At 47.2% G+C, this 18543-nt stretch overlaps 1 protein-coding gene across 12 annotated transcripts in view; it reads left to right on the forward strand.

Moving 5' to 3' along the window:
* Positions 1 to 18543, forward strand: part of DNM3 (dynamin 3) — a 383116-nt gene that overhangs the window by 334600 nt on the left and 29973 nt on the right. For all 12 annotated transcript variants that reach the window (XM_037035176.1, XM_037035187.1, XM_037035185.1 and 9 more), the window contains 2 exons: positions 9914 to 10078; positions 18280 to 18506. In XM_037035176.1, the coding sequence (XP_036891071.1) occupies positions 9914 to 10078; positions 18280 to 18506 (392 nt within the window). The remainder of the gene's footprint in view (positions 1 to 9913; positions 10079 to 18279; positions 18507 to 18543) is intronic.

Raw genomic sequence — 18543 nt, forward strand, 5'->3', positions numbered from 1 at the left:
TTTTTCCCCCAACAATCTTAAGTGAAGTAATGATTCTGCCCACAGAGTTTCACCACTGTTGCTTCCAAATCCACTACAGTCCTTTTTTTTTTTTAACTAAAAAGTTTTTGCCTGTGAAGCAAGTGACATTGTGTCTGCATTGGATTCTAAGGGTTATCTCCTTCAACTGCTACCATAATGCTTGGATTTTATGGCCCCTGCTTTCTCTAGGACTTCCCTAGCTTTACTATAAGGCGTGTAGACTCGTCCATGTAAATATTCTTGGGAAACAAAACAGCTGACAGAGTTTGTTTTATGGTAGTTATTATTTTTTCTTCCCTATCTTTCCTTGTCCATCTTTCAATCTTTGTAATAAAACCCAGGCTTTTATTGCATAGACATAAAATGGGTGAACTATAAGAATATCTGCCAAACAAATAGTATGATGGAGGTGATCATTTATAAGCCCCCTGCCGTTTTACATATTTGTAGATAATAAAAGTAGGATTGCAGCCCTGGCNGGATCGGCTGGCCTGCGGTGGGCCCCGGGGGAATTGGAATCATTTCACCAGAGCTGCTTCTTTAAAGGCTCCTCCATCTTTTTCCCCCCCAACAATCTTAAGTGAAGTAATGATTCTGCCCACAGAATTTCACCACTGTTGCTTCCGAATCCACTACAGTCCTTTTTTTTTTAACTAAGAAGTTTTTGCCTGTGAAGCAAGTGACATTGTGTCTGCATTGGATTCTAAGGGTTATCTCCTTCAACTGCTGCCATAATGCTTGGGTTTTATGGCCCCTGCTTTCTCTAGGACTTCCCTAGCTTTACTATAAGGCGTGTAGACTCGTCCATGTAAATATTCTTGGGAAACAAAACAGCTGACAGAGTTTGTTTTATGGTAGTTATTATTTTTTCTTCCCTATCTTTCCTTGTCCATCTTTCAATCTTTGTAATAAAACCCAGGCTTTTATTGCATAGACATAAAATGGGTGAACTATAAGAATATCTGCCAAACAAATAGTATGATGGAGGTGATCATTTATAAGCCCCCTGCCGTTTTACATATTTGTAGATAATAAAAGTAGGATTGCAGCCCTGGCTGGTGTAGCTCAGTGGATTGAGCACTGGCCTGCGAACCAGAGGATCGCGGTTCGATTCCCAGTCAGGGCACATGCCTGGGTTGCAGGTCAGTTCCCTGCAGGCCAACTCCCAGCAGGGGACGCACGGAAGGCAACCATACATTGATGTTTCTCTCCCTCTCTCCTTCCCTTCTAAAGGTAAATAAATAAATAAAATCTTTAAAAATAAATAAATAAAAATAAAAGTAGGATTGCTAATGCGTAGATTACTCTCGGGAGCTTGGCCATTAAGTATTGGTTCCGCCCACAGAGGAGGGGGTGGGAAGACCTGGAGAGAGAGCAGAGAGGATGAGGAAGGGTTGTTTCTGACTCCTCTCCCTTTCCCTTAGAGGATGCGGTGAAATCAAGGTCATTCCCTAGTGTGGGGCTAGCAGGACTGCCCACCAGAGTTTCCTCCCTGATCTTCTGCTTCTCTGAATTCTCACAGCACCTGTAACTTCCACTGAGTAATGTGACTATGACCCCTGGGTGGTCTTATAACCTATAGTGAGACTGTATTAGGCAGGGCTCTCCAGGGAAAGAACCAATAGGGGGTGTTTGTGTGAGACAAAGAGACAGAGAGAGAGAACTGGCTCACATAATTATTGAAGCTGGACATTCCAAAATCTGTAGCATGGGCTGGCAGGCTAGAAACCAAGAGAGTCTGTGATCTAGTTCAAGTGCAAGGGCAGTTTGCTGTAGAATCACAAAGAGCTGATGTTTCAGAAGAAGTCTGAAGGCAGTCAGCTTAAGCGTTCTCTCTTGCTGTGGAAGGCCAGACTTGTTGGGCTAGTCAGGCCTTCCACTGATTGGATACGGCCCACCACATGGTGGCCAACAGTCTGTTAGTCTGTGGCCACCAATATACATCTTAATATCCAAAATTACCCTCAAAGAAACACTCAAAATAATGTTTGCACCAAGTACTTGGATATAGCCAAATTGACACATAAAATCGCCCATCACAGATTGTTTTTATGTTTGCCCTTATTTCAGCTGTTCCCATTTTCTGTATATTTTTCTCTCTGGAAATATTCCAATTCCTGCTTTTAAGAAATACTGTGGGGGTTTTTTTGTTAAAGAATAAAATTGTATGAATTGGTTCTAATTTCAGTCATTTTTAGGGAAAGGGTTTTCTTTCTAACAACGTTAAATTTTAAACAAATACATGTATCTTCCCCAATAGTAGATAGTTAAAAAATTATTTTGGCTCTTTGAAAATTACTTATATTATCTGAAATAAAAAATGATGGTAAGAGGAGCAATTATCTTTAAAGAAACCATTTAAATTATTTTGTTTGTGAACTGTTATTTTATGGTAAGCACACTCAGTATATAAAGTTTAAAATTTTCCAAAAATATTTATAATTTTATCTCCAAAATATGTAAAGAGCTCATACGACTCAACACCAGGAAGACAAACAATCCAATTAAAAAATGGGCAAAGGACCTGAACAGACATTTCTCTAAGGAAGACATACGGAGGGCCCACAGACATATGCAAGAATGCTCAGCATGACTAGCCATCAGAGAGATGCAAATTAAAACCACAATGAGATACCACTTCACACCAGTCAGAATGGCCATCTTTAACAAATCAACAAGCAACAAGTACTGGCAAGGATGCGGAGAAAAGGGAACCCTACTGCAGTGTTGTTGGGAATGCAGACTGGTGTAGCCACTGTGGAAAACAGTATGGAATTTCCTCAGAAAAACTAAGCATGGACCTGCCTTTTGATGCAGTGATCCCACTGCTGGGACCACACCCTAAGAATCCTGAAACTCCAATTCAAAAGGACCTATGAACACCCCTGTGTTCATAGTGGTGCTATTAACAATAGCCAAGAGCTGGAGAACAGCCCAAGTGTCCATCAGTAAATGAACAGATGAAAAAATGGTGGTCCATTTACACAGTGGAATACTATGCAGCAGAAAGAGAAGAAGCTCCTGCCCTTTCTGACAGCATGGATGGAACTGGAAAGCATTATACTAAGTGAAATAAGCCAGGCAATGAAAGACAAATACCATATGATCTCACTTATAAGTGGAGCCTAATCAGCAAAACAAACAAACAAGCAAAATAGAACCAAAGACATAGAAATAGGGAACAAAGTGACAGCAATCGGAAGGGAGTGGGGAGAAGAAAAAATGGGAAGAAGAAGGGGAAGGACCTAATCAAGGAACATGAAGAAAGGACCCTCAGACCTGGACAGCAGGGTGGGGACTGACTGAAGGAGCAGGGGGTGGGCGGGGTGGAGGAGAGCAAGGGTTGGGGGGAATTGGGGCAACTGTAACTGAGCAACAATAAAGTCAATTTTAGAAGAATTCACAGAAAGATTGTTTAAATAGCAACATTTAATAATGTGTTGAAAATAACTGATACATGAACCTTTTACGTTCACGAATTTATCTGTTTTATGGAGCAGTGCAGGCCTTTCAACAGGGTAAAAGCTAGATTGGAATTCCTGTAAATTCTAGGAGGACTCCAGGGCAGAGCATGTAAGTTTTCAGATTTCCCTCAGAGTCCTCATACTCACACTTTTATTTTTTCACAGTTGCAGGTAAAAACACGTGTTTCAATGCAGCTGAAATGCAAATGCAGCGACTCTCAGTTGCAGGAGGGCGTGTTGCCTGCCCTTTCTTCCTCCAAGTTCCCCAAAGTCCTTGCTGTCATCGCCTGAGTTCCTTATTACAGACTTAGACACCCACTGGCCCCACCAGAAATGTTTTCTGTTGGCAGCTGCTGGGCTAAATGACAGTTAAAAAAAAACTAGAGTTACATCAGAATTAAAATATGTGTGTTGTTGTTGTTCTTTTTAATCAAGTCAGTACCTTTAAAATCCTGAGGGCTTTTTCTTTCTAAATGGCTAATTTCACATGAATCTTACATAGTTCTGTAGTGTTTATTATGATGCCCTTTAAATATGAGAAGAGACTAAAAGCTATAGGAAGAATAAAAAGGTAATAACAAGCAAAGAACCGAGTCAAGGAAGAGTAAAAGAACGAAAGTAACATAAGCAGACAACGCTGGACCCTGCCTGCTGGCTCAGGGGCTGACACGGGGTGACCTGGGCCAGATGAGGCTCGGGGTTTCCTCCTGTATGAGGGATCCTTCTTGCAGGTTGGACCTGCATCCAGACGCCCCTTCGCTTCCCCGCATCTTGTTGACCATCTCAGCTTGTATCTGCAGACCTCCGTGGGTAGTCTTCAAGATCCACATGTCAGCTGAAAGACAGTCTGGATGCAAGTGGTGATTTACCCTATTTACTTACCAAGTAGTCACTGTGTCCCGGCACAGTAGAGGCTCTATGCAGAGAACTGCCTTCTAGGAATTCAAGAGATCATACTGATTGCAACACCCCAGGTATCTGGAGCTCCGCCTATAAGTTTGCTACTGAAATAGAAACCCAAACCCTCAGGAAACAGCCTGGGCTGGGTTTTCCTTCACTAGACACTGGGCTAATTAAGCACTGGGGACAAAATCATGAGCCTGTTCTCTCCATCTTAGGCTTTGAGATGTCACCAAACCCTAAGGTGCATTTCCAGGGTTACCATCCGTGAAGACCACTCTAGAAGCCCACCAAACCTGAACTTATCACAGTGCCCCCTGCCAAAGATAAGCTCCCAGCCAGGCCTGCATTTTGAGACTTCCTATGTGCCTCTCACAGTCCCCTGAGACACTAAATCAGTACTTACTGCCTTGCCCTGGCTGACATGGCTCAGTGGATTGAGTTCCAGCCTGCACACCAAAGGGTCACCAGTTCAATTCCTAGTCAGGGCACATGCCTGGGTTGCAGGCCAGGTCCCCAGTAGGGGGTGCACAAGAGGCAACCACACATTGATGTTTCCCTCCCTCTCTTTCTCCTTTCCTTCCCCTCTCCCTAAAAATAAATAAAAATCCGAAAAAACAGTACTGTCCCAATGCATGAAACACCTGTCACAGAGCTGCAGACTACAGCCTAGATACCCTCCCAGTCTTTCTGGAGTGTGCTTCTCCCCTGGTGATTTACAGGTTCGATTCCTGCCTTTCCAGCCCCTGACGTCAGAGGTGGGAGTGGAGAAAGCTGTTCAATGAAAACATTCTCTGTAATGTGAGGCTGGGAAGTGCCAAGCTGCATCACCATGGCAACCGTGTTTTCACAATGAATATTTTCACTCTTCGTCTAAGGTAGTGGGAAATGGCGGAACAATAATAAGATGCCCCACGGCGGGGCAAGCGCAGGCTCTCTGCAAAAATCGCTTTGTCTGGAGGTGATCGTCCAAGGCTGCCCGTGGGTGAGAAGGGGCACCGCAGACACCCCTTAGCTCTCAAGGGTGTTGATGCACATGTTCATGCCAGGGAACCTCGGATTTCTCCTCTTCCACTCTTAAAGACTGCCCGTCGCCAGGCGTTTTACATGGCTCCAGTGATCCTCAAAGAAGCCCGTGGCATCGTTAAATAAGAGATTGAAGGAAAGTGACCCAAACAAAGCACATGAAAAACAGACATCTGGTCAACCTAGAGCTTCTGTGGTGGGTGCCTCCAAGTTTGGTGGAAACGCTTCCTAATTGGGCTATTTCGTTCCCTCACTTCTTAAAGTATTAAGTCTCCAGGAGAAAGCTTATGAATTGAAGTTCTGTAAGACAGCTCGCTTTCCAATGCCGTGCAAATAGTTTCATGGGAGAGTTAGGATATCAATTTCTATAAACAATTTCACATTTACGGGCCGAGCGGTTATTTTTTGATTGTTTAAATTGCATTAGGTTTCTCCCAATGCAGTAGGAAGGCCTATCCATTGTATTTTTCAGAAGAAAGCTGGTTTTCACAATATTATTCACGTTTTGTAAACAGCCTCAGTGAACCAGCTCATAAAAGGTTAAATGTTTGCAGACCATTCTTTTTTTTGCCTCAAAGATCAGAGACAAATTACTATTTTTATTTTCCATTCCCTTGATGAGGATAATGCTAACCAGCTGCCACTCAGTGCTTAGACGGCAAAGAATCCCATTGCAACCCTATAATTTAAACAAAGAAAAAGCATAGTCATACGCAGCGTACAGCGCAGAAAAGAGCACACGGGAGAGTTCGGTTAGAGCTGGGGTTAGGGAAAAGGGGGTGTTCGCTCTCTGCGATCACTCAGTTGAAAGAAAAATTCCATATGTACATTCTCCCCATTCATCTTAGACATGTTAGAAGGGGCCAGGAATCCTCCTTTCTTCCTAAAATCAGGGAAAAAATGCTTTCTGAATTCTGCGATTTCCATCATGTCCATGCTGTTATCAGAAGAGTTAAGACTAGCATGTGACCACATGGCTGCTCGTATTTCCAGAAGCCAAAGGCAATTCCAGATGGGTTCACTGGTTATTCTGGAGTGCTGGGTGTGAGTGTGTGTGCTGAGAATTAAACTGTTCAGTGTTCTCCATTCACTTTGCTTAATTGCATCTGGTTTCAAAAAGTGAGAGTAAGGGTCTTTTGCATATTTTGATATGCAAAGGTTAAAGTGAGGCCAAGGGCTGAGAATAGCGTGAAATGGAGAAGTTCAATGTACCTCTTTGAAAACGTAGGTGCTGATGTAATTTTCCTGGCCTTCTATATTCCTGGAGGTTCTTTTAGTAAATGCTACTTATTCTGCTTTTCTCTTTTGGCCCCATCCCTTATTTTTTTACACATGTCAGTACTTCAATGAGACCTCTTTTTCCTAGAAACCCATTTTTACATTTATTATTTTACCTGCGAAACTGACTTGCTAGAGTAACATGTTTCAGTGTTTTGTAATACTTCTTGACTTTTTTCATACCTAAGGAAAAATAGGCGTCGGCTTACCGTTGCATTCATCCCACATTTATTGAATGAGTCGGCTCTCACAGCCCTGGCATGCTCTTTGACGGGTGCGCAAAACGGCAGCCACCTCCCCAGGATGTGGTGTGGGTCTTCCATGCAAAGTGTGTAGCCCAGCACCTAGAGCAAAGGCAGTGTTTCAGAGGCACGGAGCGTGTCAGTGCTGAAATGCCCTCACTCCCTACCGTTAACTGCAGTGGCAAAATGTTTTAGATGAGGGATGAACTGCGTGGATTCCATTACAGACATCTCTGTTGCTTTATATGCAAGACGCTTTTCTCACAAAGCCATGGGGCATCTGTTCTCACTGACGCACACAGTGTCCTCGCGGTTTTTATCACCCTTACCATGACCAGGTCGTCGTCCGGATCCCAACTCATCAGCTGGGAGTCGGTCTGGTCTCCAGCCTCCCCAACAAGTAGACAAGTAGACACTCCTGGAGACCCCGGGATGCACTGGACAGCCTCCTGATTCAAGCAGAGCCCTTGGCGGATTTAACTCCTCCTGCTTCTTCTCCTTCTCCCCTGGATCAAGCTGTATGCTGAGAAGGGGGGCATAAACCAGCCCCCGGAGACTGAAGTTGGGGGAGCCTAAACCCAGGCTGGATAGTAAGCCATGACAGCAAGCATGACACACCGGCGAAGTGCACAGTGGGCAGTGCGGGGGGGTCTGTGCGCGCTGCGAGGCTGGCTGGAGAGGGGCTTTGAAAGATGCAGAGTCTTCGCAGGTGGGAGCAGGGGAGCCCAAGGGGACCAGCTGACCAAAAACAAATGCAAAAAATATTGTTTGCCATCTTTACATTGCTCAAATCGTCCATGTTTTCTGCTCATGTTTTCCCCCTTTAATTTTCAAAATGGGTGTTGAGAGTCCAGCAGCTCCCTGTTATTCAGGAATGGATATTCAGAAATTCCTATTTATTTATTGAGTACCCACAATGCCTTTGGCTAGGTCATTTCATAGGCGTTGTCATATGCATATTCCAGAAGTTTTTTCCCCAGGAAGTGTATCCCCATTTTAAAGACAGGGAAGCTGAGTCTCGTTTACATTAAGTCACTGAAGTGGGGCCACCCAACCAGTACTTGACAGGGCCTGAATGTGAACCTCAGGTTTTTTAATGTATTCCTTTTTTAATATTTTATTTATTTATTTTTAGAGAGAGGGGCACAGAAGGAGAAAGAGTGGGAGAGAAACATCACTGTGTGGTTGCCTCTCATGTGTCCCCTACTGGGGACCTGGCCCACAACCCAGCCATATGCCCTGACTGGGAATTGAACCTGCAACCCTTTGCTTCACAGGCCCGTGCTCAACCCAGTGAGCCACACCAGCCAGGTAGAACCTCAGGTTTTCACTTTCCAACACAGTACCCTCCAAACCACATCTTAGGATTTGGGCTCAGGGTGGACCACATTTGCAGTGGTTCCATGCACCCCCTTCCCCTCCAGAAGGAAGTTTGAGAACATCACGGCCGTGCCAGACCTCCCCTCTGTCACTTCACTGTTTCACGGTCTCAGCCTGTGCCCTGTCTGTCCCAGATCCGCTGGTGCCTCTCTCACAAACTAATGACTGAAGAACTGCGTAAGACTTGATTCGGTGTCTTCAGTGGCCAAAGACCAGTTAAAAAGAAACGATAGAGGGGAACAACCGTCATTTTTGAAACCTCTGATCCTTGACCTTGCGGTGGTAACAGTAAGATGCCTCAGAAATGCCCTTCAAGTGTCCTTGGAGCACAGGGTTGTCCTCTCAGGGACCTGAAAGTGACTGTTGTGTTTCAGAATAAGCACATATTATTTTAATATTTTCTGAAAGTGTTGGCTATTTCTGAGCAAGGGAAGCCTATATAAATGATTAGAACCGATTTCTATCTTTGTTTTGTTGACTTTGTGGCCTTCACATATGCATGTTGACTCAAAGGAAAAGCTTGTCATTTACAAATCCATTTAAGCCATTTAGCACAGTACTTTTCCTAGAACTGATTGGATGATCGAAAGCCTGGCAGATCAAAGTATGTACATTTCCAAGGAGAAATACTCTGTGTTCTCATTGGAAGCAATAAATTATCCCCCCCCCCTTTTTTGCATTCATAAGTAAATCTTTCCAAGTGCTAGAAAGTAGCCAGACCACTAACAATATTTGTATCATGTTCTGGGGCTTAGATGGTTCGACCTGGCTTGAAATGGAGACCATTTGTTCTAAATTGATTTCAATGCCAAGCCAATAGGTCAGCATTTAATGATGAAGATGCCGTTCCAGCCCAGCCTCTGGTGGATAAGCCAAAAGGAATTAGCTCAAGTCCCATTGTATAGAAAACAGATGCTTCTCTCCTGGTGCACAAACAAATGCTTTCAGTATAGATGCAGTTCTGCTCGATTCAAAGAGCAGCAAGTTGGAAGTTAAAACTGCACGTTTTTCACAATGGCGTCCGCCTTTGGTAGCGATGACAGAAGCCTGAGTTTGCGTAACAAATTCCAGCAAGTGCATGGAAAAATGAATTGTCCTTTCTATCTCTTGTGTTGGCTCCAGGCCAGGCCTGGGAGGTTTAGTTCTAAAGCTGGGTTGGTCCAAATGCTGATCCATTTCCGAGCAGACCTGGGAGTTTCAGAACACCAAGGTTATTTGTAATCCCCAGAATCCCCGGGGACCCCTCCCAGTGGTTTACATCTGCACATGAGTTTGGATTCCTTTTCTCTGGCCAGCTTGCAAATGGCCTAAGATTAGATTGCTCCCTAGAGGGATGTTGTTAGGTGCGCTGTTCATCTGCTTATCCATCTCAGCATCCATTCAGAATTAGAAGGCTTGCCATCCCCAGAGTCTGACAAGCTGTGAGAAGAACCACAGGGTTCAGCTTTTGTCTCAGAATGAAGGGCTGCCCCCTGAGGATGTTACCAACTAGTAATGTAACTCCAGATACAGTACTCGGAAGGCGGTCCTCTGGAAATGTCTGCCGTTTTCTTCCTCCTGGACGAGTGTGAAATAACCCACGTGTCCTTTTCCTTCTGCTAGGCTGAAAATGACGAGAACGGCCAAGCAGAAAACTTTTCCATGGACCCCCAGTTGGAAAGGCAGGTGGAAACCATCCGCAACCTCGTGGACTCCTACATGTCGATCATCAACAAATGCATCCGAGACCTGATTCCCAAAACGATAATGCACCTGATGATCAATAACGTAAGTGATTAGAAAGCCTCTCCCCCTAACGTTGAACCCTCCCTACCTTGGAGACTGCTGTCGTTCTCTTCAGTCTCCTTGTGATCGTTTCTGGGTGGCTGACATGCCTGTTCACCAGGTGCGTCATTCTCCACTGCAGGTGGTAAGTGGCCGCCCAGTAAACAAGAACAGGGATCTTCCAGCTACAGGACTGTGATGTTCCCCATTGGCTATTTTCTACAGGAAGGTGTGAATTTGCTTACCAGAAAGCAAAGCATCGCTGTGGTCAGGATACAAATTAAGTTGCAAAGCCAGCAATCAAACCAGGTGCCCTGGCTCCTAGACTTCGAGATTAAAGGCAAAAGATATTCATTCTTTTTCACACACACACATACACGCAATATGTCAGTATGATCATCTTCACCTGCTTAAAATGAGGGATCGCCGTTTTAACCTGGGGAAGGGCTTTGTGCCCCATCCCCTTGGGTACAAAGTCAGTCTGCACTAAAGTAAGGATGTCACAGCCACAGATCTGTAGCAGTGACCTGCCACACCAGCCATCAGGGGACCTGCATGGTAGGGAATCTCCCCCTTTACATGGTTATATTTAGAGTAGTCACGATACAACACTTACATTACGTGGCCAGGGCCGGTAGCCCTGGTCTTGCAGTAGCTGCTTCATTAACGTACAGATCACGTCGCCAGTTATTTGAGGAATTATCTTTGAGGTGAGATGGGATATCCTGTAGCAGCCTTTCCTGACTCTTGAAAAGTATGACACTCGCTCTTTTATTCCTACTTCTCTTCCCAGGACACCTGTTTATTTAGACCAAAGGTAGGTTATGAGCCTCTGCTTGTCACGAGCAGCATTCGGATGGCAGAGAGCTGAAAAGAGCCCCACACTGAAACTTGGGGGAAGCGTGGGTCCTGAACCCAGTTCTGCTACAGACTCTGCTCACCTAAGATGAATCACCGAACTTCTTGGCATGTATTTCCTCCAGACGCAAAATACTAGTTGTACAAAAAGTACCTGGCTTGGGTATCTGTTCCGGAAGATAGTATTTATGGAAGGAGTATGAAGACTGTGATAGGAAGAAACTAATGTGGCTGCCTGTTGAAGAACTGAAATAGCCTTTATGCCTATTTTAAGCTTCTTTTCAAAATCCTATTTCTGGCGATCCATGTGCCTCCTGGCCTCTGTGTTCTTTGTCTGTCGGGAGGCCCAAGCACTCGCCTGAGCCGTCTTGTGCTTGACCCTGTCTCCACACACATCTCGTGCGTTCCGACCAGGTTAGTGGGCTGCTCTGACTACCATCAGCAGGCTGGCGATCGGGCGACAGTTTGGAAACTCTGAATCGTACTCCTGAGCTTGCTCGGTGGCCTGCTCTGTGACCCGAGGCAAATCATCTTGCCCGTCGGAGTCGAAGTCACTCCTCAGCCTCCCAGAAGCATCAGAGAACGTAATGAATGTGACCGTGTGCCATTTGGAAAAATAGAAAGCACTAAACAAATAGTCTGTGTGTTTTTCAAATTGCCCTCTTAACTCGGCCCAGACGAGTCCAGGTTGTTTGGCCACGGAGTGCGCAGGCCCTCGCTTGTTTAAACATTCCCCTGATTAGGTATCATTTATCTTCCCCCTGCCTTACCGCGAGTCAGGAAGGCCAGCGGCGGCCCCACCGCCACTGTGCTCTGCGTTGGATTAAATCACAAGCCCAGAAATGAGCGCTTCCCGTCTGGAGCTTCTAAGAGGAGCCGGACACGGACAAGTGGGAAGGAGGAAAGAGACCCTGTTGCAGATCTATTCCGATTTCACCTTCTCAAGAAAAACACACGCTTGCACAGGAAGGAACGTAGGGTGGTCAGTCGCCCTGGCGGGCCCCTCCCTGGTGAGCTGGCTCCGTGCACAAGACGGCCCAGCTCCACCTCCAGGGCAGCAGCCTCGGAGAGAGAGAGCTCTGCTCCGTGTCCTCAGAAGGGCCTCGCGTGAGGGGAAGGGTCGGGTCAAGGACCGTGTACACAGGGCCCCTGGACAAGGACGACGGTGGGGGTGGAATTGCATGTGGGAGGTAGGGGCTGGGCTGGGCAGGGCACAGCAATGGCGGGGGAAGGGGAAACAACTGTAATTGAACAACAGTAAAAAAAATGTTGTGTCTCTTTTGACACTAAAAGAACAACAGGAATCACAGGAGAGCGCACTGCAACCAAGGCTTCAACTAAGACTTCTAGGTCAGACCTTGACACAGAGGCTCATGGGAACACAGAAAAAGCCAAGGCATCATAAAATGCTGGATTCTTCTCAAATTGTGGTTGCCTGTGTTTGAACTTCAACTTTTCATGCCTATCAGAAAGCAGTTTTACATACGTAGATGCCTGCTTTCCTTTGAGTATGATTTTATCTGTTTTCTTACTCTTTACATAAAAATATACAGGTACATATACATTTTTAAAATAATAATGTACATATATGTAATTAAGTATATGTATATAAATGTCCTGTTTTAAATGGACTCGTGCACATCGTGTTGTACAGACATCTGAGCCCTCGGTGTTCATTCCAGAAGCGCCCCGTCAAGGACAAGGGGCAGAAACGTGGAGAATGCCCAGCGCTGTGTCTCGCGGGTGTTGATTTTTGATTTGACTTGAAGGGAAGAGAGCTTCCAGGGAGAGAATTCCTCAGCGAATCGCAACCAGAAAAGGAATACGTTGACTCCTCATCCTCATCCTCAACGCCATCCACCCAGCCCCGGGGCGTCTCTGCACAGCTGCCGGTGGAAAAGCTAGTCGCCCTGCAAAACGAAGAATGGCGGCCTCCCCCGGTCCCCTCTTTGCGACTGTCCCTGTCGAAAGCGGCGCTGTGGCCTGTCCTCTTTGAAATGGGAACGGCCAGTCTGCCTCCTGAAAGGGAATATGTTTCAGCCAAGTTCCCTAAGGTTCAGAGTGTGGTGGGCAGTTTCCTTTGAAAGTTTACATTAAGTGTTCTGCCACTCAAGTCTCCATATGGAATTGTTTAAGAAGTTTAAAGCCAGCAGTAAATGCCTTGCCTCAGACATACTGTAAGCCTTTGTCTGTTGAAATGGAGCAGCTGTTTCATTGCTTAAACATACCAGGTAACAGCGACACAAAGAAACGGCGAGTTTATGACAGGCGATTGCTCGGGCCGGGCTGCAGTCCAGAGCAGCTTCAAGGTTAACGCGCGCATAACGCCCCACGGCGAGCGTGTTGGGACGGCCTCGTTGCCGTGGCTCCCCCACCAGAAGTTTTCCACCAGGGAATCAAGGAAGTGGACACAGCTTTGTCCTACCAGTGCCTGTGGCCAAGAGGCACATGGTGCTGTGAGTGAGCCCACAAAACAGCCACACTCTGGGGACTCGCCGCTTTGCCCAGATTATAACTGATGACATTGAGGCTTTGGGTTGGGGAGGGGGTGCTAGCTAAGGATCCTACCACTGTTGGGCTGGCAGAAAAAGGGCAAAAACCCTCTTCTTTCCATGCAGATAGTCCCCATCGACAACGGCAAGTGCGCAGGCGAGGTTAGGGAAAGCTCAAGTCCACCTCTTCAGAGCAGTGGGCTCCTGTCCCCTTTTCCCATACACAGGTATCTTCCTGTAGGTGGTGTGGAGATGCAGTCAGGGTTTGTTTAAATACGAGAGACTATGTTTCCATCCAAATAATGTAAAACACTGTTTCTCATATTGTTTCAACAAGCCCGGGTAATACAAAATAAATAGAGTGTGAGGGTTTTGTGAAACTTTGGAAGAACCTGGAGGCGTGCGTTGTACCCTGGGGCCACGCGAGGCAGCCTGCCTCCCGGAGCCCTGGAAACCTGCAGTCCCTGTCCGGGCCACCGGCACTCCGGCGGACAATTGGTAACATGTGCCCTCATTTCAAAACCAACTGTAACTTTAATGCCCATGGAGTGGAGTGTTATTTTAAATGGTCGTGATTTGAGAGGAAAGTGCGTCTTAAATACCAGAGCAGTGATTCGTTTCCACGGGTCAAGAATTCAGCATCCGGCTGCACAAACAGACCCGCTGCCTGGACCTGGAAGCTGCCCCCTCTCCCCGCCCGGCTCCCCGACCCCCACACCAACACCCATCACCTGTCCCCACGGGTAATGCTCCTGACATCTCACTCCGTGGATTAGGCCTGCCTGGTCTTCAACTTCGGAATCTCTCTCACAGCCTTATGTTTCTGATTTTTTTTTTTTTTGTACAACATGGGTTTGTGAGTCGAAGGATGTGACTTTTTAAAGAAGGAGAACTTTGTTGGTCTATATCCAAACTAAATCCCTGGGAGAGGGAGAAATGGAAGAATTGTGAGTTCTCAAAGATTCACAGAATCCTGACCAAGCTCCCCTCCAAAACGGAGCATCATTCACCTTCTCAGTCACATTTTCACGTGTGTCTTTGTGTCCACAGGGGCCCCGGCTGTGGTCTGCATGGCTGCCCTCCCATCCAGAAACAAAGAGATTTTAGGGAAAAGGTCTCCTTAGTGCCTGGATTGTATGAAGGCTCTAGAAATGTCTCTTCTATTTGCGAAGGCTGCAAAACAGTCTCAGTGATAAAGACAAAAAGGGCCAAGATCCAAAAATATATGCAGGTTGCCAGAAACGGGTTAACGCAAGAGAGAGGAACCACACGGAGCAGCATTAATGACCCTACATTCCTTCACACCAGCCAGCGGCCGGCAACTGCGCAGGGACACCTGTGTAACAGCCCCGGGGAGTCTGAGCTGCCGAGAGGTTTTGGGTGCGAGGATTTTCTTTTGTGTGTGAGCCACACAAAGGTGCATAGGCTCTAAGGTGTTTTAATTAAAAGCATAAATCTTATTGTACATCTCACATCCAAGCCTAGTTTGTTTGGGTCGTATTCTGCGAGGGTATTTTCTGCATGTGCTCCTCCAAAAGAGGCCCTGGCCTCTTAGCTTGTCGTGAAGAGTCCTTGGTATAAATGTGTGTCCCATTGACATCCAAACTGCTCAGAAAGTCCCTGGAGTGTCTGCAAACTCCCTGACGTCCCTCCCCTCCCACCCCCTAACCCCCCCACCCCCCAAGAAACTAGCAGGAGAGGAAGAAAAGGGTCTTTTTAACATTTTGCTTAAGTGCAGGATAAACTATCAACTTGCATTCTGTGCTGAACTCTGCCACCCAATGCCTGCACTGTGGTAGCAGCTTTGCGTGCCGGGTTCTCCTGCCTCTGCGTGCCGGTGCCGGTCTCGCCTGTGTGCACAGCAGCAGAAGCTGCTACGGTGCGTGGAGCACTGGGCACACACTGGGCAGCGTGACGGGTGACTTCACTCCATCCTCGCACGACTCTCGGGGCAGCTACGACCGTAGTCCTCGCCTTACAGAAAGGGAACTTGAGTCTCAAAGAGGCTAAGTTATTGACACAAGGACCAGCAGTGTCCAGTCTCAGGCTCGGACGCAGAACAGTCTGATTCTAAAGCATACAGTCTGTTTCACCCCTGTGCTCTGTCTCCACTTTCTCTCCTGCTCATAGCACTCAGGTTAGTCCAGCAGATGGGCCAGTCTTGGGGGGCGTCGCCGAGTGTTGGCGAGGACCATCTCGATGTGGAAGAGTTGAGTCGAGGCAGATCTTTGACCCGCATGTTGAAACAGGCCCTGCCTATGTTACTTCGTGGTTGGTTTGACAGTTGCTTCTTCATTCAGATCTGCTTTAAATCTATTCTTGGAAGGATCTTCTTTTAAATTGTGTTTAATAGATTCTAAGTGATACTCCAGTAAGACGTAAAGCTTCCAAAGAGCTTAACCAGCCGGTGGCCAATGCCAGGAAAGTTGTCTGGTTTTGAACTTGGAGTTGCACCGTCCCTCCAAGTGCACGCACGCCCAGCAGTGGAAGGTTTGTGCAAATGCCCGTGACTCCTTGGGAACCTGCAAGTGTGTTTACAAGTCAATAAATCTTTCAGCCCAATTTACTGACTTTTCTCGAAGTCTGACTTTTTTTTCTTGACTCCCGCTTTTTTCTCCTCCCACTCACCCAAACCTCAAGGCTTCAGGCTCCTTTCTTGCTGGCCCTTCGCACTCAAACAAGCCCAGCTGCGTTCCCCTTGATGCTGTGATCCGTACCTGCCTGTCTTTTCAATTCCACTGCAGCCTTGTGGCATTAAACCCTGTCGTCTCACCGATGATCTAGGTTTATCTCCATTGCAAATTCCCTCCCAATCACAGCCAGATTCATCCCCCTCAAACTTTCTTTTATTGTTTCACTTACTTAAGCACTAAAGAGCCTTCCATGGCTCCCCATTGCCAAGTGGATAAAGTTCAAACACTTTTCCTTGGCATTCGAGGCCTTTGCATCTGGCCTCCAGTTACCTGGCCAAATTTACCTTCCACAGCTATCACACATAAACCGCCGCTCTCCCAGACAGCTGTCTCAGTACTTCTTGTGTATTAGATTACTTCCACATTTGAACCGCTCTGGGTTTACAAAATAAGGGCAGAGGACATATTTTTTTTTTTTTCACAGTGAAGCTGTGATGTAGCCAAATTTTCTGGGTAGTAGAACTTTTTGCGTGGTTAGACACCATTACAAAATCACGAAGCTATGTTAGACTCTTGTCGTCTCTGAGTCACACATTTAACGACAACCGAGGAATTCTGAAGGCCAGACAGGTGTTCTATCTGCCTGGGTTTGCAACAATTAAATAGCCTGGTCTTGACCTTTCCTTGAGAGATTCAGTGACTGGGTAAGTGAGAGCTTCCTCATGGAACAGAGACACTGAACATTCCCAGTTGGTCTCTTCTTCTGCGCTCACGTTAACTCACGTACTTGCTCCACCAATCTAAAATAATGATGCTTCACAGCAATGGTCCCTTTTAAGCCCTCCGTACAAGTGGGGTGAGGGCGTAATGGGAAGAGCACTAGACGTCAAGTCCAAAGATTTGGGTTCCGCTGAATGTGCAACTGTGGGTGAGTCCCTGGAAGTTCTTAAACTTCAGTGTCTTCATCTGCAAAACTAGGATAGCGGGTACATTTCCCAAGAATGTGGTGAGAACCATCAGACAGCTTGTGAAGGCACCTGGGACACTCAGCGTTTTGTCAGTTCTCACGTTCATTTTTCCCCCGTTGAACATTCCTGACATGAAGAGAGATGCCTGTTCCATTCACTGGCATCTTGGCATTTTGGTGTAGTTTTTTTTTTACTGTATTTTTTGTCTTACCATTTATCCCTCTTATACTACCCTCCCCTCCCCCCGCCATCACCACACTGCTGTCCGTGTCCATGAGTCCTTTTTCCTTTTTGCTCAGTCCCTTCACCCCCTAACCTTCACCCCAGAGCTGTCAGCCTGCTCTCTGCCCAGGAGTCTGTCCCCATTTTCCTTGTTAGCTCAGTTAGTTCATTAGATTCCACATTTGAGTGAAATCCCATGGTATTGCCTTTCTCTGACGGGCTTATTTCACTTAGCATAATGCTCTCCAGGGCCATCCATGCTGGCTCACAAAGTTTTAATTGGCGATGGTTTTTTTTTTTTCTGTAGCACATAAAATAGTGGCGTGTCTTAAAATCAGTGGCATCGTGGACATTGTGACGTGAGGCAGCTGGCTCCCCCTCCCTCCTTGTTGTGCCCCGCGTAGATCGCTCGCTGTGTGGTCTGCTTTGACCTGTCAGCCACACGGCCCCCGGTCAGTCCTCCTTCCTGTGAAGGGGCGCGGCCTGCAAACTTGGGGAAAGCAGAGGCTGCGCCGCTTTCCTGGTAAACGAACTCACCCAACGATCGGTGGCTCGGCACTTACTACTCGTGGTAGTCCCACTTCTGAGCATACCTTGAAACCTGTGGCCTTCGTCGTGTTCCAGGGACGTTGGTCAAAGCTCAGGGAGGGACCGGGAATGCCGGGGAACGGGTAACCTGTGTCAGGACAGAGGTTGTTTCCCGTTGGAGCTGCCGCTGCTGCCTGCCTGTGGCACCTCCCTCTCCTGGAAGCCAGGCAGCCCCAGGCAAGGCTGTGGACCAGCGTGGGGTCTTTTTTCAACCAATCCGTGCTATGCTCTCCTTTCCTGGCAACAGCCCTGGGGTGGGGGAGGGCTCATGGGCAGGGGTCCGCGCCTTGGGAGGATGATGCAGACAGAAGGAGTGAACAGGCGCACCACACGGCCCTTTTCCCAGGGTGGACTTTTGCGGACTCTGTCCACCGGCGCTGACCCAGTCCCTGCCGTCCAGTCACCCACTGACCCCTGTCCCTCTTTTCTGTGGTGGCCGACAGGTGAAAGACTTCATAAACTCGGAGCTCCTAGCCCAGCTGTACTCTTCCGAGGACCAGAACACGCTGATGGAGGAGTCGGCCGAGCAGGCTCAGCGCCGGGACGAGATGCTGCGCATGCACCAGGCCCTGAAAGAAGCCCTGGCCATCATCGGCGACATCAACACCTCCACGACGTTCACCCCCGCCCCGCCTCCCGTGGACGATTCCTGGATCCTGCACTCCCGCAGGTAGGAGGGTGGCCCGTGGCCCCCGACGTCGCTGGCT

Source organism: Sturnira hondurensis, unplaced genomic scaffold, assembly GCF_014824575.4.
Source record: "Sturnira hondurensis isolate 20B ecotype Veracruz unplaced genomic scaffold, ASM1482457v3 Scaffold0022215, whole genome shotgun sequence".
Lineage (NCBI taxonomy): Eukaryota > Metazoa > Chordata > Mammalia > Chiroptera > Phyllostomidae > Sturnira > Sturnira hondurensis.